At 40.6% G+C, this 27778-nt stretch overlaps 1 protein-coding gene across 3 annotated transcripts in view; it reads left to right on the forward strand.

Annotated features, from left to right (window-relative positions):
* Window positions 1–6198: 6198 nt before the first annotated feature.
* The window catches only part of LOC149827362 (pterin-4-alpha-carbinolamine dehydratase 2, mitochondrial-like), a 30224-nt gene continuing 8644 nt past the window's right edge, over window positions 6199–27778 (forward strand). For 2 of the 3 annotated variants that reach the window (XM_090020297.1, XM_090020298.1), the window contains exons 1-3: window positions 6205–6291; window positions 6370–6434; window positions 20106–20179. In XM_090020297.1, the coding sequence (XP_089876423.1) occupies window positions 6247–6291; window positions 6370–6434; window positions 20106–20179 (184 nt within the window). In that variant the 5' untranslated portion in view covers window positions 6205–6246. Of the gene's footprint in view, window positions 6292–6369; window positions 6435–20105; window positions 20180–27778 lie in introns of all 3 variants that reach the window. The other variant, XM_090020299.1, reaches the window with a different exon arrangement.

Below are 27778 nucleotides of genomic sequence, written 5' to 3' on the forward strand. Positions count from 1 at the left end.
AATCCCTCACACTTCATGGAATGAAATGGAGGGAGTTCAAAGCTTTGCTCCAGTCCACAAAACGCAAGCAGTACTAAAAGAAAACGGTAAAAAGAATAAGGATGAAGATAATCTCAACAATGCTAAGTGCGTGGGTGCTCAAAAGTGAGGAAAACTACACATATTAACCACCAAACACCACTAATCCACCAAAGATCTGTGCATGCAACGGATGCACAAGGACCTCTTTGGCTTCACGCATCATACAACATGCAAATCCAAATAAAATGGAAAGAAATATAGGTGAAGTATTCACTTTGTTCTCGGATTGGGAAGGAGAAGAGATCAACTTCTAAGCTTGAGATGGAACCTCCACAAGGACGGATGCCCACACTCACTCAAATTTTTGGTAGCTAGAGGAAGACGAAGAGAGAGAGAGAAAGAAAGCTCAAAAAAAATTGCCACCTTCTATGCTCTCTTTCTTTCTTAAAAGTTTTTATATCCCTTGCATGGGATATGAACGACTAGAATTTTTTGAAGAGATCCAACGGATGAAGGCTTCCACACACCCCTCTAGGCGGTGGCAAGGGTGCAATCCCCTTGCATGGCCGCCCAAGGTAAGCCACTCATCTCCCTTAATTCAAAATTCTCTATGATGTTTACAAAAGTGCCATGGGGCTTCCACCCCATGCACCCAATGAGGGCTCACCCCTCTCATAATGACTCTTTTCAAAAATTACATGGATGCCATGGGCTGCCGCCCACTTGGCCAATCCATGCTCTCTTTTCAAAAACTCTTATTTTACTTACCATAATGCCACCACCCAGCCTGGTCAACGTGACCAACTGGTCTTTCAAGCCTAGCAGATGTCTAAAAAAAGGTCAAACTTGGGCTAGGGTCGACCTCCTTGTCGGACCCAAGCCCACCTACAAAGGGCGACTTCGACAAAAATTTAATTATAAACTGAAATTCAACATATTATTCTAAATTAATATTCTTCATGAAAAACCAAAATGCTCCACTTAAATCTTCGGTGAGAACCATACTTCTTTAAAACTATATTCTTTGTTAAATTACGTAAAATGAAAGGGTTTTGAATAGTTTAAATTCTTTGATATTGCATAGATAGTGAAAACAGATAAAGCAAGATTTCTTGAAAATGGTTCTATTGGGATAGATGCGTCTCAAAATATTGATTTTGAGGAAATACAAGATTCAGGTTTCATACCTGCTAAGGATAAAGACTCAATTTTTCTTATCATTATCTCTTTGGATAATGTAAGAGAAAGTCTGATCAATGAACATTAATCCTAACTAGATCCGGTTGTTGATAAGGATATACAACAACAAAAGGATATAAAGGCTCATTTTGAACCACCTGTAGCACATGTATGGAGGTCCATGCGAATTAGAAAATTTGCTATCCATCTAGACTATGTAGTATATTTATAAGAGTCTAATGATTTCCTAGACATTAATGAAGATTCTTTCATATTTGCAAAAGCCATTGAAAGTGAAAGATCAACACATTGGATCAATGTCATGAAAGAAGAGCTTGACTCTATGGCAAAAAACTAAGTGTGGGATCTTGTACCTCGACCTGATGGAGTTAAACTCGTTGGTTGTAAATGGGTTTATAAGACCAAAACAAACTCTAAAGATCATGTGGAGATGTACAAGGATAGGCTTGTTGCAAACGGTTTCACATAGATAGAGGGCATTGATTATAATGAGACCTTTTTTCCTGTCTCAACTAAAGAATCGTTGAGGATAATCATAGCCCTTGTAGCTCATTTTGATTTAGAACTACATCAGATGGATGTGAAAACTACCTTCCTGAATGAAGATCTAGACGATGAGGTATACATACAACAACCGCCTGGTTTCAGTATAGATGACTCGAATAATTTTGTTTGCAAATTGAAGAAGTCAATTTATGAACTTAAACAGGCCTCCCGGTAGTGGTATAAAAAGTTTAATCAGGTAATTATGAACTTTGGATTCACTGAAAACATTGTTGATCAGTTCATTTACATAAAGACTAGTGGGAGTAAGTTCATAATTTTGGTTTTATATGTTGATGATATTCTTTTTGCAACTAATGATTTGAGTCTATTACATGAAACAAAATATTTTCTTTCCTCCCATTTTGATATGAAAGACATGGGTGAGGCCACATATATCCTTGGAATCAAGATCCATCGTAACAGAACTAAGAGTGTCCTTGACCTCTCTCAGAAATCCTATATTCTTAAGGTTCTTAAAAGATATAGGATGGAGAACTGTTCTCCTAGTTTGACATCTATAGTAAAAGGGGATAAAATGAACTTAAAAGATTGTTCTCAAGATGATATTACGAAGGCTCATATGACAGTTGTCCCATATGCTGCGGTAGTTGGGAGTTTGCAATACGCACAAACCTGCACTCGACCTAATATAATATTTGATGTGAGAATGCTTGGTAGATATCAATCAAATTCAGGCATTGTGCATTGAAAGGCAGCGAAGAAGGTCATACCCTATTTACAAGAAACGAAAGACTATATATTGACCTACAACAAAGCTGACCACCTAGAGGTTGTTGGATACTCTGATGTAGACTTAGGAGGATGTATTGACAACAAAAAATTCACTACTGGATATATTTTCCTACTAGTGGGCGGTGCTATCTCATGAAGAAGTAGAAATCAGTCTACCAGTGCTGCTCATATTATGAAGGCAGAATTTATTGCTCTATACGAGACTTCATCACAGGTCATTTGGATAAGAAACTTTATTATGAGTCTTGGTATAATAGACACTATTGAGGGACCATTAAAGATCTTTTGTGATAATGAAGCAGTTGTGTCCTTTTCAAATAACAACAAGAGCTCAACCTCGTGTCGACACATGAAGTTAAAATACTTTGTTGTTAAAGAAAGAACTGAGAATCATCTGGTATGTATTAATACAATTGGGATGAAGAAAATGACTGCAGATCTCCTTATTGAAGGGCTAGCATCGAGATTGTATTCTCAACATGTAAAGGGGATGCATTTTTTTTATTTCTTATGATGTATGACAATACATTATGTGATCACATTTGTGTATATGAATTTGATTCTCTATGACTTTGTGTATTGTTGATTTTACATAAAGGATCTCTCATATGAGTTAGAGAGAATAACAGAATAACAATATTAAAGAATCAATAAAATATGTAAGAGACCAGCCTATTCATAAAGGTAATTTCAACATGCTTAAGCACTGAAGGTGAATTATAGTGCAGTACATGAAAATATGATATTTCATAAAAGAGTGTTCATCTACATGACTCATATGATTCATTCTTGTGATAAATGATAGCATGTGAACCCACATAAAGAATTAAATCGAGATAACAGTATAAACCTTAATTTAGTGCACTTTTGGTGTCAATGGGTCAAGTGAAAGAATGTTGGACATAATGGATTTGGGTTCAACCTATTGAGTGACCCAGTTTGACACCATTACTGGGCCACATAATGGGGTGCTAGTAGGTGGGAGTTACGTGAATATGGAGAGACCACATTCACGTAACTGTCTTTTTCCCTATATAAGGGGTTAGGTTGTCATGAAAATGATGAGAGATTCATAGCAATTAGCGTACCCCAAATACCACATAATGTTTACGTGGTATAGGGTCTTGCTCACCGTTGACCTTAGGCCTGGGTTCATCGTGGGCGTCGATCGATTAAGAAGAACGTTGAGCACTTGCACACCATGGCGTCATCAGGTATATTTTGTGTTTGCATTTGATTTTACAGAAAATGCCAACAATAATAACCAACAGGGGCTTAGCTTGTCTACTAGGAGCACTAGTGCACGTCACGTTGTGTTGGGACGTTACAAGTTCAAAACCCAATGGTATAGTTGTAAACTAGTAGGAGTCTGCTTAACCTCAGCTTGCCTTTAAAAAAAATGGCTATAACCGGCCGGGGTAGAAACTTGCTTCTCACTTTCTCAATTCGCTTCTCTTTCGGTTTTCATTTTCCACTGGCTTTCCTTTTGTTTTTTTAGTTTCTTACTCTGTTTTTGTTTTTTTGCTTTCCACTTGTTTTTTCTTCTTTTTATATTTTCATTTTGGCTTTTCACACGTTTTTAAAAATCACTTCCAAAACGAATTCCGCTTCCCCTTCACACTACTTTTAGCACTTGTTTTCCTGCTTTAGCTTCATCCATTGCTTCCCGTGTTAATTTAGCTTCCTAATAACTATGGTTATGCCCTTAGAAAAGGTTGGCTCATATGCTTTTTAGTTTAGGTGGACAACTGACTCATGCAAGCGCTGATGATCTAACCAATAGCAGTATACACAGCATTCTCTTGGCTATTATAATCTCAAGTAATATATGTGCATTTACCAGTAATTAAAACAATGGATGCATATTATAACATTCCCAAATAGATAATAAAATAAGATTCCCGTGTCTTAAAGATACAACTTTGTGCTTAACTTACGAGTTAGATGATATGGAAAATAATGATAGTCATCTTTGTACATAATTTATGCATATGAATTCGTCTATGCTGGATGCATCGTGTCTTATTGCGAGAATCTTACAGTTTATCCAACTCGGCTGTTGCATTATAGACTTTTAGGGCGCTTTTGTATGTCACTGAAAGTGGGCTGTTTCTGCAGAAACACATCGATGGGCGTGCATTTTCTGTGGGGCCCACAGTGACAACACAGATGGTACAAAGTGCAGTTTTCGTGGAAAACCCTCGACGGGCATGCCATTTTACATGCTGAACATGAGTTTTTCGCGGAAACGGTTCCCGGCGGCATCCGATTCCATTTTCGCAGCAGATAAATCCACAGAATGGGGCACCCCCATTCCGTGACATGCAAACACCCCCTTAAAGAGTGTTTTATTGTGTGTTCTGCATAGAACGCACATTACGCTAAATGTTGGGCGAGGAACACGCGTTCACAGCATTCGAGGAGCGGTGAAACACCGTTCGGGGGATGGAACTGCGGTATCACCACCACCAACAACAACAACAACTACACCTTCATCCCAAAGAACTGCGGTATCACCACTTAAAAAAAAAATTGGGCGGAGGGTATACCTTGACTCCCCTCCTCTCTCTCTCTCTCTCCCTTTTCTTATTCTTCATTTCTCTCTTCTTCTTCTTGAAATAGGGATTTTTCAATTAGGATTTGAATTAATAATTTTAGAATTAGGGTTTCAAATTTGGAATAAAGGTTTTTAGAATTAGGTTTTGAATTAAGGTTTCAAATTAGAGAAACAGCTGGTAAACAAGTTAAATGAACCGTTCGAGCTTGCTTGTTTTGTATTAAGCCAAACTTGAGCTTGTACCAGTTTGAGTTATAATCTGGCTCGTTAAATAACTTTTTTTTTTTATGAGCTACTTACCACCTGGTTAAAATGAAACCTGTGACTTGTTGGTTACATACATATCCATCCAACCAACCAAGCTACTAACTGAGATCAGGTGCAATGTGATTGCACATTTTAAGTATGCTGCCGCACCTGATCACCCACCATCTACCGTTGAGCCCCCACATCTGACAACAGACTATACCGTAAAGATGAAGGATGATCAGCAGCACACTAAAAGTGTGCAATCACATTGCACCTGATCCTCCCTCGCAAGCTACCATCTGTCTTTTTTACATCTACAATAAATAAATCCTTTATAAGCTCATCCTAACGAGTGGATCCGGGCTGAGCTAGACACCCATCATTCATGCTCAGTTTAATTACACTATACGAGATGCTGGTGCCATGGCTCGACTCGATGAATCATGAATGAGTTTCAGGCCAGTCAAACGGTTGACGAGACGTCACAAGTTCGAAACCCAAGAATAGCATCCCTTGCCATAAGGTCGAAACTGGGTTTACTCCCTGACGGGTTATATCAACCGGAAGCCAGCCAAGGTATGGATGATGGGTCTTTCCCTTCGATTATCCAAAATGTATGCATGGGTTGGATCCAGTGATCAGGCAAATCACTAACCGCTCGTGTTATAACATCCCCACCGTCCATCGACTGCATAACCACGGATCCTTAATACCTTATGCGAGTGGTAGGCGCAGCAAGCAACTACACAAAAAACTCCGATGACGTCATCCGTGGCTGCGATGGACGGTGAAGATGCCAAGGCACTGATAGTGATATGTCAAATCACCTGATCCGTTTCCTATAGTCTCTCGGGCTAGAAGGCGGTGTCTGTGAAACGAATCGTTCTGGGGAGACTTTGTTTTACGAAAAGCGAGCAGGCATGAATGCCGCATTGCAACCGCGCTTCCTTTCTCGCGTTTGCAAGGTAACACCCTTCATTCTCTCTCTCTCTCTCTCTTTCTCTCTCTCTCTCTAAACTTTCGGGTTTTGTTTCTGGGGTTAGCTTTGGAGCGGCGCCGAGGGTCGTCGAAATGTCTACCAATCCCCACTCGGAAGCCCTGGATTGTGGTACTTTTCTTCTCTCTTACTAATTTTTAATCATATGATATGAGGCTTCTTTTTCTTCATGCTTTTGGTTCCTTTTCGATCATCAGATGGTTTAGTGGGTGCTTTTATTATTAGCTCTGCTGCTGCCCTTTCTTCACAGCACAAGTTTCAATTTTTTCTTCGTATTTGTATCTGTTTTGTTATATTTCGTGGACCACTTTTTTGGGTTTTATTGGGCGTTTGATATTTAGGATAAACTTTAGTGTTTCTAATGATGGATTTCAGATACTTGTGCTTGATCTTGAATGGTTTTAGAGTATGGATAATTGTGGGTGACTCAGTTTAAGATTTCTGGTTTTTAATTGGTGTGATTTTAATTGCATATTTACGAAGGGAAGCTACGGACCATAGCCAACATTCTACCTGTTTAGACCTACTCATCGAATATATGGAATGCGGCATGAATCATTTTATGAAGGTGTAATGCAAATTGTACTTGCTTCTTCTTTGTGGGAAGATTTATATGAATCCATAATTCATGTATCTGGTGGGCATTTTAGACGTAGCATACACGCGTGACCAATTGATTACATTCATTGACAAGTTGGGCATTCTTGGCGTCCATGTATAAGATAATTGTTTGTTCTATTTATGGCTTGAAAATTGAAAAACCAAATTGGATCATTTCGATCGTATCGGAATTCATGCCTTCACACTCGTAGTAGTTTGAAACCTGCATGTTAGTGACATCTCTGCAGTCTGTTCCACCATAAATTGATCATTACAGTTTGTGCAGCAATGTTATTCTTATTGTACCATATCGTATCGATGCAAGATATCGATACGAGATACAAGTGTGTATTGTAGGTGTATCGCATGTATCATATGATATGGTGCCGTATTGTACCATAACATATGATACGGCCCGTATACGATACAGTGCTTGCGCACTTAAAAATAGGCAAAATCGTGCTTTTATATATTTGGGTTTTAAAGAGCTTTTGAGGAACAAAACCCTCACTTGTATAAAATATGCTGGAGAGCTTCCCATGCACCCTAGGAGCCGTGAGACTATTTTGGGGGATGCTGGAGAGCTTTCCACGCGCCCTAGGAGCCGTGAGACTATTTTGGGGAATGATCTTTGTGTCAGTGAGAGGACTTTCATGATTTCGTTAAGTAAGAGTGCATTTTCACCATTTTTTTACCTAAATAAGTGGGTTCAAGTAAAAAAAAAGTACATTTTCACCATTTTTTCACTCAAGAAAATGGGTTAAGGTAAAAAATCTTTCTTATGAGTAAATTACGAAGCTACTTTAAAAAAAAAATTGTCTCAAGGGGTGCTGCCCCCTTACAACCCCCCGCCAACTTACCGCAAAAATTAAAGATTTATATCAAGATAGAAATTAGGGTTCACACTATTCCAACCAAGATGACATTAGATGATACAGCATGGCAATGGGGTACTCAATTAATGAGTAGAAACCAATTGAAAATTGAGTGCAACTATTGTCATAATATTTTTGTTTAATGTAATATGAAAGTATGTATTTTGGACCACCAAGCTTTTTGCTTTTGTTGCTTGATGCAGTTCTTTTGCTTTCTTGTAGTGCATGTAAAGGCCTTTGGCCTAAGAACCCCTAGGTACAAGGTGATTTCGGGGTCTCTCTGTACTCGTTAACTTACTAATAAAAGTCTGCTTTTTTGCCTTCTTCTATGCTCTCTTGTCTCCCTGCTCTCTTTATGTGTTTATATGCATGTGTGCTTGTGCTATTGCGCCTACTCGCTTAACAAGCGACGTTTAGCTTGATTTTCGATGTGTGCTTGAAAGACCGTTCTAGTGTTGGGGTACACCGGGGCACATTAGGGTGCCTTCACTTTTATCCCTTGACAAGTTGGTACCAGAGCCTTGTTGAAGTTTCGGAAAATGATTTGACATTCTTTGTTGAGAATGCCTTCGAAGAAGCATAAGGATATTCTTTCGGGTAGTCAGGTTCCTTCCGAAGATAGAGTTTATGGCCGATGACCGCGTGACAACTCTCGTGCCCGATGTCGCTGAGTTGACAGAGACTGTGACCAACGTAGAAAGGTTGGTTAATGATACTAATACTGCTTTTGGGGTGCTTGATTAAGAGATCAAGACTATTGTAGAGGGAGTGAAAGATTCTGTGAAAGATCTTGCCACTAGATATGAAGACTCTATTGGGAGTCTTAACACCAAGTTCAATGATCCACTGGAAAGGTTAACATCTTGACTACTGAATTGGATGTTGTCCGACAGAAGAATGATCAGTTGGAGCGACAATTGAGGAATGCCTTAGCTGGTGGATCAGTGACACATGTAGGGCCACGTATTAAGTTGCTTGAGCCTGCAAAGTACAAAGGCACTCAGAACTCGAGGCATCTAGAGAACTTTATTTACTTGATGGACTAATACCTCGAGGCTGGAGGTATGACGAAAGATGCAGAGTCATTGTGCACTGCAACGATGTACCTTACAGATGACACTATGCTTTGGTGGAGACACCACAAAGGTGATGTTGAGCATGGGCATCCTGTTGTAAATTCGTGGGCGGACCTCAAGAAGGAAGTGCGTGACTTTTTTTTACTCAAGAATGAGAGTAGAATTGCCCGCAATAAGATGTTGGCCATGAAGCAAACTGGGTCAATTCATGAGTATGTCAAACCATTCACCTCATTGATGCTAGACATTGAAAACATGGGTGATGCAAACCAGTTGTTCCACTTTATGCATGAACTGTAGGGGTGGGTAGCTATGGAGCTCAATCGGCAAGACCCTCAAACTCTGGCTGCGACATTTGCTGCTGCTGAGAAGCTCGCTGAGATTGATAGGCGAAATACGACATCCCCAGAAAGACAATTCGGGAATGATCATAACAATAATAGAAGGAACAATCAAAGGAATGACTAAGGGAACAATGCTGGTAATGGGAACCAACAGGGCGACAACCAGCAAAATCATGGCCAGCAAGAGGGACAACATAGTAACCAACAGAGAAATAACAACTACCGAGGGCGAAATTATCATTGTCAGGATTGTTGTATCTGCCATGGTGACCACTGGCAAATCGTTATCCAAATAGTAATCGTGGTCCACGAAACAGAGATAATTGCGAGCCTAGAGCTGCGAACGTTGTCCAAGTTGAAGTCGGGCGTGCTGCCGCAGAGCAACCGGCTGTTGGAGCAATGCAAATGAATGTGGTGAAGGTGACACCTGTTGTTGGACCACCCGTGAGCAAAGAGCTGATGTACTTAGAAGTCCTTCTGAATTGGCGACTTACCAAGGCATTGGTTGATACGGGCACCGTGCACAACTTCGTTTCTCTTGAAAAGGCGAAGCGATTGGGGCTACAATGAGAAAAGAGAGTCAGTTGAAGGCGGTCAACTCTGAAGCGAAGCCTATTTATGGGGTTGTTTGCGATGCATCAGTGAGAATCTTGAGCTGGTCTAGAAGGGCCACATTTTCTGTAGCACCAATGGATAATTTTAGTGTCATCTTAGGTATGGAGTTCCTTCGAAGCAACAAGGTTGTGCCGATGCCTCATCTGAATGTTGTCAGTTTTGAGGATAAGAAGCAACCTTGCACGATTGTCGTACTGCCTGTGGTGAAGCCTTGTGAGCTTTTAGTGTTCGTGCTCCAATTGAAGAAGGGTCTTAAGAAAGAAGATGGGATCTTCCTAATGATGATCCGTGAGATTGATGAAGATGGGAGTATTGCTAACGTCGTAATGGCCTTAGCGCCAGTATTGAAGGAGTTTGGTGATGTTATGGCCGTCGAGCTGTCGAAGAATCTACCTTCGTGTTGAGAAGTAGATCATGAGATTGAGTTGGTGTCGAGTGCGCGACCACCTGCTATGGAACTGTACGACATGGTGACTACCGAGCTAGCGGAGTTGCGAAAATAGTTACATGGCATGCTCGAAGCTGGGATCATTCGACCGTCCAAAGCACCCTTTGAAGCACTTGTGCTATTCCATGTGAAGCATGACAGGTCGAAGCGCTTGTGTATGGATTATCGAGCATTAAACAAATTGATTGTGAAGAACAAGTATCTGCTTCCTTTGTTCGCAGACTTGTTTGATCAGTTGAGTAAAACTCGTGTTTTCTAAAAGTTAGATCTACGATCAGGCTATTGGCAGGTTAGAATTGTCGAAGTGGATGAAGCCAAGACCACCTACGTGACACAGTATGGGGCGTTCAAGTTTCTTGTTATGCCATTTAGCTTCACGAACGCCTACAACCTTCTCTGCGCTGAGGAATAAGATATTGAAAAGAAGTGTGTTGTTATTAATGGGGGACGCGCTTCCCTTTAATGGGAAGCGCGCTTCCCCCACGCTTCCCCAACGCTTCCCCCACGCTTCCCCCACGCTTCCCCCTCGCTTCCCCTGTTTTTTCAAATTTTTTGTATTTTTTATTTTTTATTTTTATTTTTTTCGCTTCCCCCTCGCTTCCGAGATGCTTCCTGGGTCGCTTCCGAGACGCTTCCTAGGTCGCTTCCGAGACGCTTCCCGAATCGCTCCTAAGTGGTCCCACGCTTCCCCGCTTCCTAAAATTTTGAAAGTGCCTCGCTTCCCGCTCCCGCTTCCCGTATCGCTTCCCGCTCCCGCTTCCTCAACTGGCAACCATGGTCAGGATCTCTCTGGACATCTGGATGGATCTATTCGAGTTCCTCCTGAGTTCATATCACGAGAAGAAAGGGACAACAAAGGGGAATCTACTACAGTATATGTTAGAAGTCCTGAATTTGTGGCTTGGATGAAAAGAGATCAAGCGCTAGTTGCTTATATTACATCTACACTATCACAAGAGGTACTTGTAGCCATTCCAGATGACTGCACTGCCATGCAATTTTGGAACAGACTTGTTCAGACATACTCACAGGTTTCTCAGGCCAGGATTATGTTCCTTAAAAGAGAATTTCAAATGTTAAGAAAGGATTCTATGACCATCATGGAATACTTGAACAAAATGAAGGTTATCACAGATCAGCTAGCAGTTGTTGGAAGTACAGTAACTGATAAAGATTTGGTACAGCAAACCCTCAGTGGATTGGGACATGACTATCATATGATTGTTACTTCCCTGTTATGTTTACCTGAGCTGCCCAACTTTGAAGATCTGCGTGCAAAATTGTTACAATATGAGATGACCTTAAAGGGATTTTCTGAAGAGTCATCTATGCATACTGGGGCACAAGAAGTTCTTGCTACAGGGGTTGCTTATACACGAGGACGAGGAAGCTATGATATCAAGGGAAAAGGAGCACAAGGGAGAAGTGGTCAAGGAGGTCGTGGCTTATTGCCTACACCTAACACATATACCAATCTACAAAGACAGAGGCCAATTCCTACCTGCTTTCTGTGTAATAAAAAGGGGCACATCAAAGCTAACTGTTGGTTCAATCCCCTAAATAAAGGAAAATCAACACAAATTGAAGCAAAAAGAGGCACAGACAGTACAAGAACCAACAGAGAAGTGAAGGAGTTATTGCTGTCAGCTTTAGCAGAATTGAATCTGAAACAAAATGAGCAAGGCACTTGGTATGTGGACTCTGGCGCAGCGACTCACGTTACTGGTGATGCAGGTAAGCTCCTAAAACTTGTTCCTTACATTGGTAGGAGTAGTATAGTTACTGGAGATGGATCACACCACTCTGTCTCTCATATTGGAAACTCCATTATACCCTTGCCCGAATCCTCCATCAACCTTTCAAAAGTTCTTTATGATCCTAATATCAAGAAAAACATCGTTTCAGTTTCTAAACTTGTTGATGATATCAAAGCTTCAGTTGAATTTACTCCCTCTTCTGTTCTTGTCAAGGATCTCTGCACGAAGGAGACGTTCGCTAGAGGAAAAAGGCAAGGCAATATGTATGTCTTTCAAGAAGATCCTCCAGCACTTATTCGCTCTGCAGACCCAAACTTGAAGCTCCAATCACCGTTGTCTTCTGAACATCCTGCCTGTGTTTTCAGTGTCTCTGAAATCAATAAGCCAAATCTTTGGCATGGTCGTCTAGGTCACTGCAGTAGTAGTTTTATTGAAAAGCTTGTTTCAAATAACCTCATTCCCAAGTCAAGTTTAGGAATAAATGTCAATGACAACAAATGTTCTAGTTGTTTCTTATGTAAGAGTCATGTCTTACCATTTCATTCTATCAATAAAAGAGCTTCAAGACCTTTTGAGACTATCTGTTCTGATGTTTGGGGACCTGCTCCAGTTGCTTCCATATCTGGAACTAGATATTATCTTTTATTTGTTGACAGTTATTCACGCTATTCTTGGATATTTTTCATGAAACACAAATCTGAGACTTTCAAGCTGTTCTGAAACTTTCATTCCTATGTCAAAAACCAATTTTCTGAAAACATCCTAAGTTTCCAATGTGACGGAGGAGGTGAATTCTCTTCCATTGACTTTACTAACTTCCTTCAAAGTAACGGGATAAGAAAAAAGGTGTCTTGCCCACACACACCTCAGCAGAATGAGATTGCTGAAAGAAAGCATCGCCATATCGTTGAGAGTGCGATGAGCATGATGCATGACATTAGCCTTCCGATCACTTTATGGACAGAGGCTTTTCATTCTGCAGTTCATGTGATAAATCGACTGCCCATGACTATTTTGGAAAACAAGTCTCCTTGTCTCTTTTTGGTGTACATCCCAACTACTATGATTTGCATGTGTTTGGTTGTTTATGCTATGTTCATATTGACAGTTCAATGAGACATAAGTTTCAGGACAAGGCCCTGAAATGCAGGTTTGTGGGTTATGCTGATGACTATAAAGGGTACAGGTGCTATGATCCTGTGAGCAAGCGCATCAAAATATCAAGAAATGTCATCTTCGATGAATTGAATTTTGATTGTCGATGTACTAGTTCTTCAAAATCAAAACCTAAAGTTGAGGCTTATTATCCTTGGTTGAATTATGAACTTCTCTCAGGAGCTAGTGATACTTGCTCAAATTGCACTCAAAAGGATAAGAAACATGTGTCTACCGATGAAATGATTGCTCATGAAAATACAGACCCATCTTTGAATCCAGAAAGGTATAAAGGCCTTGTCTACACTCGACGAGAAAGAGAGCCGCCCACCATAGTTAATTCAGACATGGACATGTCTTCTACATCCAGCATCGTTGATACTAGAAGATCCACACGTTCTCAGCATCCAATTGAAAGGTGGGTCAGTTATGAAAATTTCTCATTAGATTTTCAACTCTTTCTAACAGCCTTGAATAAAGAAGATGAACCCGCAACGTTCTCTCAAGCATCAAATTCCAGAAGATGGATTGAAGCAATGAATGAAGAGATGGAAGCTCTACATGAATGTGGTACGTGGGATGTCGTATTAAGACCACCTGACAGAAACGTTGTTGGTTCGAAATGGGTGTACAAAATAAAGTATAAACCAGATGGGACTATAGAGCGATACAAGGCGAGACTTGTAGCCAAAGGATTTACACAGGAGCAAGGACAGGATTATGATGAAACCTTTAGTCCAGTGGTGAGGATGGGGACAATCAGAGTCATACTTTCTCTAGCTATTGAACATCAATGGACTATTAGCCAACTTGATGTGAAGAATGCCTTTCTTCATGGAGATTTGAGAGAAGAAGTATACATGGAACAACCCACTGGTTACGCAGAAGGCCATCCTACAAAATATGTCTGCAGACTAAAAAGGGCGATATATGGATTGGAGCAGGCATCTCGATCTTGGTTCGACAGCTTTTCTCTTGAAATCCAAAAATATGGTTTTAAGAGATCTCTTCTTGACCACTCCTTATTTATATTCAAGAACCAAGACACAATTACTCTGTTGTTGATATATGTAAATGATATCATCCTCACTGGTAATTCCAATGAGCATATTGAAAAAGTCAAACATCTCTTGAATCAGAGGTTTAAAATGAAGGACCTTGGCAAACTACGATACTTTCTCGGAGTTGAAGTCGACAGTACTTCTAAAGAGATGACTCTCACTCAACATAAGTATACCATTGATGTTCTCAATAAGGCAGGTATGAAAGACTGCAGGCCCTTGAGCACTCCTAGCGTTCTTCATCAAAAGCTTAGTTCTCAAGATGGAGATCCACTTGATAATCCCACACAGTACCGTAGCATAGTGGGTATGTTACAATACCTCACTTTTACTCGCCCTGATATAGTCTACTCGGTGAATCAAGTTTCTCAGTTTATGCATGCCCCATGTGAAGGGCATATGGAAGCAATTAAACGGATACTTCGATATCTGAAGGGAACGGTTGGGGATGGTCTCACATATAAGCGAAAGACAAATGGGCAAAATGCACATGAGATCACTGTTTATTCTGATGCGGACTGGGCAGGAGATCCAGATGAACGCAGATCAATATCCGGTTATTGTGTGTTTGTTGGGATGAATTTGGTTTCTTGGAGTAGTAAGAAACAAAAGGCTGTTGCCAGATCCAGTACAGAGTCTGAATATAGGTCAATGGCAGCCGCCACTGCTGAGGCTACTTGGATTAGACACTTACTGACAGAAGTAGGAGAATCGATCTCTCGATCACTTCTTCTGTGTGACAACCAGAGTGCCATTAGTATGTCTTTTAATCCAATCCATCACAGTCGTGCCAAACATATTGAAATAGATCAGCATTTTGTGAGACAAAAGGTAGAAGAGAAAGAGATTGAACCTGAATTTGTTCGAACTACAGATCAAGTAGCGGATATATTTACAAAAGGATTGACAAAAGACAGATTTTGGATGTTAAAAGGCAAGATGTTCATGGTTCAAGACCATGCACAACTTGAGGGAGGGTGAAAAGAAGTGTGTTGTTATTACGGGTCACGGGTCTGGAGATCCAGACGCGTGATCATTACATTAACACACTCATTAATGGCAGTTTCTGTAAATTATCTTATTGTAATAAGGGTACTTTAGTACCCTAATGTTAATACATAAAGTAGCATATACAGCAGCCGACCCTGGGTATTGGGGGTATCGGTTTTCTCTGCAATTTCTCTCTCCCTTTCTCTCTCTCTCTCTCTTTCTCAGCTCTCACGTGTAGAAGGTCTTGAACAGTGAAAATCTAACAGATATTATACCCGCACCTTGACAAGTTCGTCGTTGTTTACCTAGACGACATAATAGTGTACAACAATTCTGTGGAGGAGCATGTTTAACACCTTCAGATTGTGTTCCAGACTCTAAAAGATAATTAGTTGCACATGACGCAGAAAAAGTGCCTATTCAGTTAGAAGGAAGTGCATTTTCTTGGCCACATTGTAAGAGGAGGCATGTTGAGGATGGATCACCAGAAGGTCAGGGCAATTAAAAAATGGGAGCCACCTACTAAGGTCCCAAAGTTGTGTTCTTTCTTGGGGCTTGCCAATTATTATCGGCGTTTCATTTAGGGATATTCTTTGATCGCCGTCCCGCTCACTGATCTGCTGAAGAAGGATAGGCCATGTGTATGGTCAGATTCTTGTCAAGAAGCTTTTGACAAGCTAAAGTATATATTGACTGAAAAGCTTGTGCTGAAGTTGCCTGACTGCCATAAGTCATTCGAAGTGCAAATCGATGCATCTGACTTCGCGATTGGAGGGGTGTTATTGCAAGGGCATCTCATTGCCTTTGAGAGTCTCAAGTTGAAGGATGTCGAGCAACGCTACACTATGCACGAGTGGAAAATGTTGGTTGTATAGCCTATCGTGCATTGCCTCCGTGTGTGGAGACATTATCTTCTAGGGTCGCAGTTCGTTGTGCGCACTGACAACGTGGCAACAAGTTACTTCTAGACTCAGAAGAAGCTGAGTCTGAAGCAAGCTTGTTGGCAGGAATTCCTTGCCGAATTTGACATGGTCCTTAAGTATAAGTCTGGCAGAACCATTGTCGTTGTTGATGCCCTAAGTCGAAAGGCAAAACTCGTAGTATTGCATAAAGAGGAAGGTAACACTAGCCAACTGACAAGTGATCTTTTCGAACAGTTTCGAGAAGGATTAAAGAATGATTTGATGGCCCAACAAATTATCATGTTGGTAAAGGAAGGAAAGACCCAGAGAGTCTGGTTTGAGGATGATCCGCTCTGTACCACTGGAGATCGTCTATATATCCCACAGTGGGGAACTCTGCGAAGGCGCTTGTTGCAGGAGTGCCATGACACATGTTGGGCTGGTCACCCAGGGCAGTAGAGGACGTTGGTATTGTTGGAGTCTGCGTATTATTGGCCGCAGATGCAGGACGACATAGATGCCTATGTGTGGACCTGCTTGATTTGCCAACAGAATAAAATTGTGAACCAGAGACTGGGAGGATTGTTGGAGCTATTGCGTGTGTCGAGCTGTCCATAAGAGTGCATCAACATAGATTTCATTGTTAGTCTGACAAAGGCACATGGTTGCAATTCAATTCTTATGGTTATGGACAGGTTCTCGAAGTATGCTATCTTTGTGTCTGCCATGGTTTTAAAACTTGCCGAGTCAACTCGTTGACTCGGCTGACTAGGCTCGGCTCGGCCCTCCAACGAGTCAACCTGGCAAGGCAAACTCGGCTTGCCAAGACTCGGGATTGACTCGGGCTTGACTCGGCCCGACTTTGCTTGATTCGGCTTGACTCGGGCGAGTTCTGGGATATTTGAAATTTGATTTTTTATTTGAGTTGAAACAAACATGGGACGAAGTACGGTTGTTACAGACAGAACATATGTTTTGTCTGTTATGTTCTAAGGGTCTGTCCAATCTTGTACAAGCAATCAGACAGACCCTTAGGGTCTCTTGTGAGTGTGTTCTTAGTGGTCCTTGTGTTGGCTGATTTGATGGACTGATGTGCTCATTTGATTTTTGGTATGTATGCTCTTGGATCTTCCCTGTGCGTGTGTGTGTTAACTTCGTAACAGGTAGTAGGTATCACTATCATAGCATAATCAACTATAATATTCATCATGTATTATCAGAAGCATAAAATTAAGGAACTAAGCATATGTTGGAAACTAGTAATTGGCCTTGTGATAGCCAGTAGCTAGAAGTCACTCAAGAGAGGATTCGCAACGTTTCCATAAATTTCTACCAATAAGACAAATGTCAACAGAGCTTCACATAAGTTCTTGATTGCTTGACAATGCACAGAACCATCAAAATACAAAAATCCTGCTAATTCATAAGAAACAACATTAGGAGCCAGTGTTCATAAGGAAAAGAGTTTTAGCTCTGTTTGGGAGTGAACAACCAGGATTTTATATGTTGCATCTCTTTCGAGAATTTTTGTCATGCCACTTAATTTCATATTTTTCAACTTACACCATAGTTATTCTTCAACTTACTCCATAGTCCTTTGTCTAAAAAAGAAATTTGAAGACTATTTAGCAGGCTATCCTAGAGTTTTTTGCTACAGCATTAGTTGCTTTTAATGACCTTTGTTCATTTGTCAAGGATGTACATTTATATATGGTCACATGGACAACAAAAAGGACACATGGCATGGCATTGTTGTTCAATTTTTCATTAAGAATACTGTATAAGGGGGCATGACACAAGGGTAACTGGTAAGTTGGGAATATTCCTGTGAGATAGTCTGGCAGAGATCAGCCTATGCATTTTTCAATGCTACTGCTCTCTATGAATGGTTTAACTAGAAAATGACAAACCCAGGAAGTAATACAAGCAAAAACCAAGCTAATTTAGTTGATGCCAATTGTTATCAGTTCAAAAGCAACCTAAGAAAGAGTCACATCTCTCTCCCAGTTTCAGTGATTACATGCCTTAACACAACCCAAGGATCTCTTGTTTACTGAAAAACATGGTTTGAGACAAATTATAAATTGTTTTTCTTTTAAAATCAAAAGTTAATAAAACCCGGTCCGAGTCACCGAGTTGACCCGCCGAGTCATGAGTCAATAAAGAACGAGTCGAGTCCCGAGTCACGGGTTTTAAAACCTTGGTGTCTGCCCCTGCCACCTGCTCAACTGTCAATACTGCAAAGTTGTTCGTATAGAATATGGTGAAATATTAGGAAATTTCAGAAAGCATTGTCAATGATCGAGATGCTCGCTTCACTGAGAAGTTCTGGCATGAGGTATTTCGATTGTTGGAGACAAATTTGCATTTTAGCACCAGCTTTCATCCCCAAACTGATGAGTAGACGAGTGAATCAATGGCATCCTAGAAGAGTATCTTCGGCACTTTGTGAGTGCTAACCAGAGGGATTAAGTGAACTTGCTTGATGTCACTCAATTTTGCTACAACATTCAGAAGAGTGAGTCATATGGCCATAGTCCGTTTAATGTTGCAATGGGGCAGTAACCGCAAACTCCTCATTCTCTTGCTGCACGTGGACGTGAGAAAGCACCATACACATACCAGTTTGTCAGAAACTGACAGGACCAGGCAAAGTTGGCAATGGTCTATTTGAACAAGGTTACGAAGCTCATGAAGAAATGGGCGGATGAGAAGCGTCGACCTGCAAAGTTCAACGTTGGAGATAAGGTGTTGGTAAAGCTCTACCCCGAGTGCATTTCTATTTTTCAGGGTCACCACAGAGGCCTCATTCGCAAATATGACGACTCTTTCACCATCACAAGACATGTTAGGAACTTGGCTTATAAGTTGCATGTGTCCAACCTGAAGTTGTTTCATAAAGATGAAGGAGATCCACAGCGGAGCACATCTCAACATGCTTCAATTTCATAGTGCACGCCTTCAACAACTAGCATCTCAGGCAGAAAACTAGAAGTCATCCTCAACCACTCTAACAATTATCTTAGCGAGGTGAAGAAGTACGTGGTGCAGTGGAAAGGTCTACTAGAGAGTGAAGCTACTTGGGAGAAAGTAGTCAGTATGTGGAACCACCATCAACTTGTGGAGGAGTACCACTCACGATTGTCATCGAGGACGGTGCCAACTTTGGCGGGGGAGAGTGTTCCCGACCGCCAAGCTTTTTGCTTTTGTTGTTTGATGTAGTTCATCTTTTGTTTTCTTGTAGTGCATGTAAAAGGCCTTTGACCTAAGAACCTCCGGGAGCAAGGTGATTTCGGGGTGCCTCTATACACGTTAACTTGCTAATAGAAGTCTTCTTTTTTCTTCTATGCTCTCTTGCCTCCCCACTCTTTTTATGTGATTGTGTGCATGCGTGCTTGTGCTATTGCACCCATGCACTTGACGAGCGACGTTTAGCTCGCTTTTCGTTGTGTGCTTGAAAGGCCGTTCCGGTGTTGGGGTATACCAGGGCATGTCACGAGGACCTTTGCTTTTAGCCCGTGAGAGTATGAGTGTTGTGGCATGTTCTTAATTGCGAGATATTTAATATTTTGCATTATTCTTGTGAGATAGTTGATAGGTTATACACTTACGTTATTCATTGAAACTGCTGTTTATAAGCCAACCTGTTGTCAAAGTAATGAATCATATTCTACTAGGTTAAATAGTGTGGTAGCTGTTCCATTATCGGGAAATTTTCAACGTTACCAGGTTGTGGTAGCCTGAGCTTTTCATTTTAGATTTTGTTATAAAAGGGCATTGAACATGAAGTTGCTATATCTGTGTTTTGATTTTTCTATTAGACTGCTCCATACTCCTGGCTGTGGGCCGTAAGCTTTTATGGTTGGAACCAGAGGTTCATAACTCTTGCATTATGCTTGTGTCCAGTTGGCGCACTTGCTTGGTAAATTAGATGTTCTCATACAGATTCAATTTTCAAGTGACATATTTCAGCTGAAGGTCTTGCCAACTAGGAAACTACTCCCTCGGTTCTTTGCAAGCTCTGAAGCTGAAGGTTTGTGTGAAATTTTCCCTTCCTCATGGTTGTCTACATACATTGATTCCTCAACATTTTGAAAAAGGGTCATTGTTTTCAGATGCTAATCTATCACTCCTTTCTAAGGATTTTACTGTATTATGCCTCTTGAATTTAACCAATTTTGTTTGATGCTTGTCAAGACCTATATCATGATTGCATATTTGCAGTGGTTTTCCTTAGTAAAATGCTTCTACATGAAAATGTTCTAGACCTTTTTTTTTCCTTTTTAATTTGTCTTTTGGCCTATCAGATCGATGTGTCTTTTCTTTGAGATTTTTATGCATTTTTTATAACAAATAATGCCATTTTTTTCAAGATTTGACGGTGCATCTCTATATATGAACACCCGAACTGCCAGCTTAATGAAGCATTTATCTGTGCTATAGTACAATGAAACCTCTAGTTATTTTGCCCTGCTAGTAGCTTGGTAATAATCCATGTAATGTGATACATGAATGACTGCATTATGATCTGAAAATATGTTTGCGGTTGTCTTTTATAGAAAGTTGTGATACTCTCCTTTTTCATAATTTTTAGTTGGCAAGATGGTTTTAAATCTTTTCTCTGCCTTATTTTTGTTATGTTTGAAATTTGATTTTGTAGATGTGTAATGGATAAGATGTAAGGCCTAAACTCCTTTTGGTTGATTCAAAAACATAGAAACATTGTATTAATACATTATCAATAAACGTCTTAAGGAAGGTGAGCATTATTGATGTAATTAACATGGAGAATATTATCGTAACTACATTTAGGCTGGCGTAATCGGGGTCAGTCAAGTTAAACATTTCTGTCACTACTGCATGAGTTATATCAAAGTAAGAAGAACTCTAGAAGAGAGAAGTTGAGAGGAAGCACACAAGAAAATTTCATTAAACATAAAATGAAAAGAAAACACCTTTATAGGGGAGACATGACTTACCCTCTACTCCACTACAAGACAAAATCTTTTGACTTAAAGCTACTTTTATAAGTACAAGAATACCCCCTGACAATAATACTATGTACAAATATATACAAGAGGAGGGGTAACACCAGAGTTGCCAGTTGAGGAAGCGGGTGCGGGAAGTGATTCGGAAAGCGGAAGCCGGAAGCAAGACACTTCTAAAATTTTATGAAGAGGGAAGCACTATACGACTTAAAAGCGAACTGGGAATCATCTCGAAAGCAAAAAAAGAAGCGAATCGGAAGCAACCTAGGAAGTGAACCCAGATTCGAACGGGAACGAAAAAAGAAGCGACCTAGGATTTGAGTGGGAGACGAAAGGGAAGCGAATAGGAATCGAAAATAAAATTATGTTTTTTTAATTTACCAAATATAAGATTTTTGTTATATAACTCAAAAATAATCAACCAGAAATATAACTAAAAAACAATCAACCATAAATATAAGTTATATAACTCAGAAACAGTGAACCAGAAATATAACTCAAAAGCAGGCAATAGAAATATAAGTTATACAACTCAGAAGCAGTCAACTAGAAATCTAACTCAAAAATGGTCAAACAGATTATATATGAATTACACACACAAATATATATATATATATATATATATATATATATATATATATATATATAAACTATATCAAAAACAGGAAGACTGAGAGAGAAACAAGTATAAGAAGAAAAAAACAAGGAAAAACAAGAAGAAGAAAAGGAAAAAAAAAAAAACAGAAGGAAAAAAGAAAGAAGGCTTAGAAAAAAAAGGAAAAACAGGAAGGAAAAAATAGAAAATATGAAAAGGTAAAAAACAGGAAAAAAAAGGAAAGAAAAAGGTATTTTTTTGATAAAATTTGCATTTTTAAGGGATAAAATATGTCAACTGGGTACGGTGTGTGTGTGTGTGTGTATATATATATATATATAGAGAGAGAGAGAGAGAGAGACGAATAACCCCTTTCCCCACCGTCTCTCTCTCTCTCTTCTACTTCTTCCTCTTTCGTCTTCTTCTTCCTTCTCCTCTTCTTTCTTTTTCTTCTTCTTTCCATTAATGGGAAAGCGTGCTTCCCATTTAAATCTTGTGCTTCCCAGCATGTTTCAAAAGCGTTGTGTTTCACGCTTTCGAAATGCGCTTCGGTGGAGCGCGCTTCCCCGAGTCCTATAGCGCTTTCAATAACCCTGCATAGCACACTAATGGTGATACACATATTATACATAACTCTTAACACTCCCCCTTAAACTTAAACTTGAGATGATGCAAGAGGAATCATCCCAAGTTTGGAGAGGAAAGTGTTGAAATGCAGAGTAAGACTCTTAGTTAACACATATGCAATCTGATCTTTAGAGCTCACATGTTCAAGAGCAATAACTCCATCTTCATAGGCCCTTCTTGTATAGTGACAATCAATCTCAATATGCTTAATCCTTTCATGAAACTTAGGATTTCTTGCTATATGAATAGTAATCATGTTGTCATAATATAAAGGAGTCTGATCATCAATGGAAACTCCCAACTCTCTCAGTGACCACCTTATCCAAACAATCTCCATTGTGACTTGAGTCATCACTCTATACTCTGCTTTTGTTGTGGACAAGACAACTCTTTGTTGTTTTTTACTCTTCTAAGAGATTAAGGATCTTTCTACAAAAACACAAAATCCAGTGGTAGGAAGGCGATATTTAGGAGACCCTTCAAAATCAACATCACAAAAAGCTCTCAACTCTAAAGAAGATGATGACGAAAATAACATTTCATACTGCATAGTATCTGATGCAGAGCAGAACCGGGTCCGGTCTCTACAGAATGACCCAGACCGACACCAATGGGACGGTGGAGACTCGTCAGAACGAAGGTCTGAAGCATGCACACACACGTCAACAATGTTCCAGCTCGACAGCGTTTCAACACGTCAGCAACATCGGGTTTGTCTCTGGTCCAGGGATTGGACCCGAGATCCAGATCCGTTAGCAACCTTTTAAATACCCTATTCTAAGGTTGTGTGAGAGGATATTAAACTTGGAGCAACCGTCTTTTTCTTCAGCATCTTTTCTTTTTTTCCTATTGTCTGTTTCCCCTTTGTCTTTAGGTTTCTTTACTTGTTATTTTTCCTGTCACGTTCTACCTACAACAACTTTTACCTTCCTTACATTTCTTTATTTTTATTTCTCTGTCACGTTTAGCCTACAACAACCTTTTGGCTAGTTGTATTTATGTTATTTGTCTATTTTCCAGTGTTTGCAGCACTTTCATTATTTGCCTTTATTTTCTTTCATTTCAGCCGCTAGTTTCACCTTGCTATTTACCTTGTCTTTATTCATTATAGTTTTCCCATTTTCTCATAAACCATTGATCAGACCAGTTGATCCGATTCCTTGTCTTCCACATCTCCCATTGAGTTACTGTTGTTGCACGATTGTGCACTGGGAGAGCAGCCCCAACGTTAGCCCAACAGCGGAACAACGTCCATTCCATGGGTGCAACTACGATCATCACGTCAACATCCTTTAAGTGAAGGGTTTTCGCTTCCGCGCTGCATCAAAATGGTATCAAAGCACAACTCCTCCTTGGTCAACGACATGACGCAAGAAGCGAGGAACGGTCCTATGAGCGGAAAGGCGCGAGAGGAGATCATGAAGCGGATACTCGACATGGTGACGGAGATGCAGAAAGATATGCTATGCCTAGAAAAAGAGGTAGCCGGTCTGTCGAAGCGCATGGATGGGGTCGAAGCACGGATGGATGCGCTTCAATCCAAGGCGGATATGCACGCAGTGTAATTGACTCAGTTAGGCGCGTGCGCGATTAACCCTGTTGATACTACTGTCGTCGATCCAGCCCCGATGATGCTCCAACACACGACGCGACGAGAAGGCGTTGAGGAAGCCTTGCACAGGGATGCAGGTTGCGGCAATTCTCCCCATTCGGTACCTTCCCTCCATCTCGAATCGGCAGCTACCCCGGGTCGCCCATGTCCGGGTACCCTCCAACCGAACCGCCAAGGGGCGCAGCGGGTCCCGACGACTGTGTCGCAGGTCGGGCCTGAGTTGCAGGACCACAATGTTACGCTGGGTCCTGTCTCAGGCCTGGGTTCGTGGCCTCGCACCATGGGGATCGCGCCACAGTGTGGGTCGGACTTGTAGGGCCATGACGTCCCACTGGGCCTTGCTGGAGACCCGGGTACCTCTGTCCGACCCGGGAAGGCAGTAACCTTCCCCTTGAACCCGTGCGTGGGAGCCATAAGGCGGCAAACCCACGAGTGGGAGTAGGGGCACCCGGGTGGACGGGTCTGGATGCAATTGTGGCTGTGAATGTTTATCTTGGCGGCATTCAAGAAATCTCTTTGGTATTGAATCAAGCTTCATTACAGCATGGCATGTTCAGGGCTGAGTATATCAGAAGTTATAAATCTGAAGTTGACGTGAAGGAGACAGGAAAGCGTTGCAAAATGAAAGGGGCAGTAGATTTTTGAAAAACACTTCGTGGGTATGGTAGGGTGGCCAACCTTGATGATGATGGATTCTCATTTATTGGTGCCAACTTGCAAGCTGGAGATGTAGTCATTGGTAAGTTTGCAGAGTCAGAAGCATATCACAATTTTAAATGGAAGCGCCTATCTTCGGTGTGTCTGATCTATATGCTTACTGTGGAGAAGATCAGTCGTCGGAGCCGACTTCTTCCCAACCCGGGGAGAATGATGCAGAACAGAACCGGGTCCGGTCTCTACAGAATGATCCAGGCCGACACCAATGGGACGGTGGAGACTCGTCAGAACGAAGGTCTGAAGCATGCACATGCACCTCAACAATGTTCCAGCTTGACAGTGTTTCAGCACGTCAGTAGCATCGGGTTTGTCTCGGGTCCAGGGATTGGACCCGAGATCCAGATCCGTTAGCAACCTTTTAAATACCCTATTCTAGGGTTGCGTGAGAAGATATTAAACTTGGAGCAGCCATCTTTTTCTTCGGTAGCTTTCCTTTTTTTCCTATTGCCTATTTCCCCTTTGTCTTTAGGTTTCTTTACTTGTTATTTTTCCTGTCACGTTCTACCTACAACAGCTTTTACCTTCCTTACATTTCTTTATTTTTATTTCTCTGTCACCTACAACAGCCTTTTGGCTAGCTGTATTTATGTTATTTGTCTGTTTGCCAGTGTTTGCAACACTTTCATTTTTTTCCTTTATTTTCTTTCATTCCAGCTGCTAGTTTCACCTTGCTATTTACCTTGTCTTTATTCATTATAGTTTTCCCATTTTCTCATAAACCATTGATCGGATCAGTTGATCCGATTCCTTGTCTTCCACATCTCCCATTGAGTTATTGTTGCTGCACGATTGTGCACTGGGAGAGCCGCCCCAACGTTAGCCCAACAGCAGAACAATGTCCATTCCCTGGATGCAACTACGATCATCACGTCGGCATCCTTTAAGTGAAGGGTTTTCGCTTCCGCGCTGCATCAGTATCCCTCACATATCTAATGATTCAAAGTACAATGCCAAATGGATTGTAGTGGCAGAACTCATGAACTAACTAACAACATGGACTGCATAAGTAATATCCAGTCTAGATATAATCAAATATATCAAGCTCCCAACTAGTCTATAAATCACTGGATCCTCAAGCTTCACCACATCCGATGCTCTCAGCTTCAAATTTGCTTACATGGGTTGACTAACTTTATTAGCATCATCTGCCAATCTTTCTTTCACTACCAGATTAGTTGCATACTTGTGTTGAGACAAGTATAGTCCCCTTTTTTAGTAGGTTATTTCCAAGCCCAAGAAATATTTTAGGATTCCCAAATCCTTCTTTTCAAAAATATTAGCCAATTTTCTCTTGGAATCTTCAACCTTTTTCTGGTCATCCCATGCGATGATCACGTAGTCAACATACAATAGCAATAGGCACTTTCCATGCACAATAGAGGATGCAAATAAGGCCTAATCATGATAACTTTGTTTAAAGCCAAGTGATTTGACTGCACAACTAAATTTATCAAATCAAGCTCGAGGTGCTTGTTTGAGATCATATAAGGCCCTCTTCAGTTTGCAGACTCTACCCTCAGGATCTGAGTATCCCTGAGGCAACTCCATATATAGGTCACCATTCAAGAAGACATTTTTCACATCTAGTTGTCATAAACTCCATTGTTTTACTGCAACAACTGCAAGTAAGGTTCTTATGGTGGTCATATGAGCCACATGTGCAAAGGTTTCAGCAAAATCAGTCCCATACTTCTAATTGTAGCCCTCAATCACTAATTTTGCCTTGTATCTCTCCACTGAACCATCTGCCTTAGTTTTGATCGTATAAACTCACTTGCTTCCAATAACATTTTTTCTAGATAGAAGCTTTACAAATTCCCAAGCATGCATCCTCTCCAATGCATTAATCTCCTCAACCATTCCCTGTTGCCACTTCTCTTTTGAAGCAGCTTCTGAATAAGACTTAGGTTCAACATAAGAGTGAATTAAAGCAAAAAATGCATGTTGTTTAAGAGAGAAAGACTCATAAGATACAAAACAGGAAGGAGGAATAGCCAATCTTGAACTTCAACGTACATGTGAAGGTGACAAAGAAGGAGGTGAAGTGGAGGAACTCTCCAAGTTTGTGTGATCTGTTTCAGCTGTGGAAGGAATATGATCAAAATTGGCTTTTATATTTTCTACTTCCTCTGCTTCAGCTTGATCCAATAATGGAATCTCAACAATATTTTCATTTCTTTTAGAATAGGTTTGTCCAAACCTAAGCACAAAACAGGTACACCCAAACACCTTCGTCATTTTATAATTTGGAACCATTTTGTATTACTTCTGAAAAGGAGGTGTACCTTTAAAACACTTGATGGCATACAATTTATTTGATAAATAGCCATCTGAGTTGCATCGGCCCAATAAGTTTTTGATACACAATCTTCAAAGAGAAGAACTCTCATTGTCTCCCAAATGTCTGTTATTCCTTTCAGTTGGTATATTTATTTTTCCTGCAAGAACTTCTCAAACACAAAACTGACATTTTCACCACCAGAGTCAATTCAAATAGTCTTAATCTTAGTTGAGAACTGAGTTTCATTCATGGTACAAAACTTTTGAAGATCTCAAATAGTTCACTTCTGCTTTTCATGAAATGTACCTAAGTATATCTTGTGTAGTCATCAATAACAACAACAACAACAACTACGCCTTCATCCCAAAACAATTGGGGTCGGCGATATGAACCAAAAAAGAAAATCATTCTGGGTCTTCCACATGAATCCTTCTCCTCCAATCATTTCTATCCAATGCCATGTCCTCGGTGAGGTTCAAAGCATTCATATCCTTTCCTATCACCTCCATCCATGTCTTCCTAGGCCTACCCCGACCTCTTTTAACTAATATATTTTCCTATTTCTCGATCCTTCTAACTGGAGCATCATTAGGCCTTCACCGAATATGTCCAAACCACCGTAAACGATTCTCTCTCATCTTATTTTCAATGGGTGCAACGCCTACCTTCTTACGTATCTCCTCGTTCCGAATCTTATCTTTTATTGTATTTCCACACATCCATCTAAGCATACGCATCTCAACTACACTCATTTTTTGAATATGATGTCTCTTGGCAGCCCAACATTCCGTACCATATAGTAAAGTGGGCCT

The sequence above is a fragment of the Nuphar pumila genome, chromosome 10, assembly GCF_984573655.1.
Source record: "Nuphar pumila chromosome 10, dmNupPumi1.hap1.1, whole genome shotgun sequence".
Lineage (NCBI taxonomy): Eukaryota > Viridiplantae > Streptophyta > Magnoliopsida > Nymphaeales > Nymphaeaceae > Nuphar > Nuphar pumila.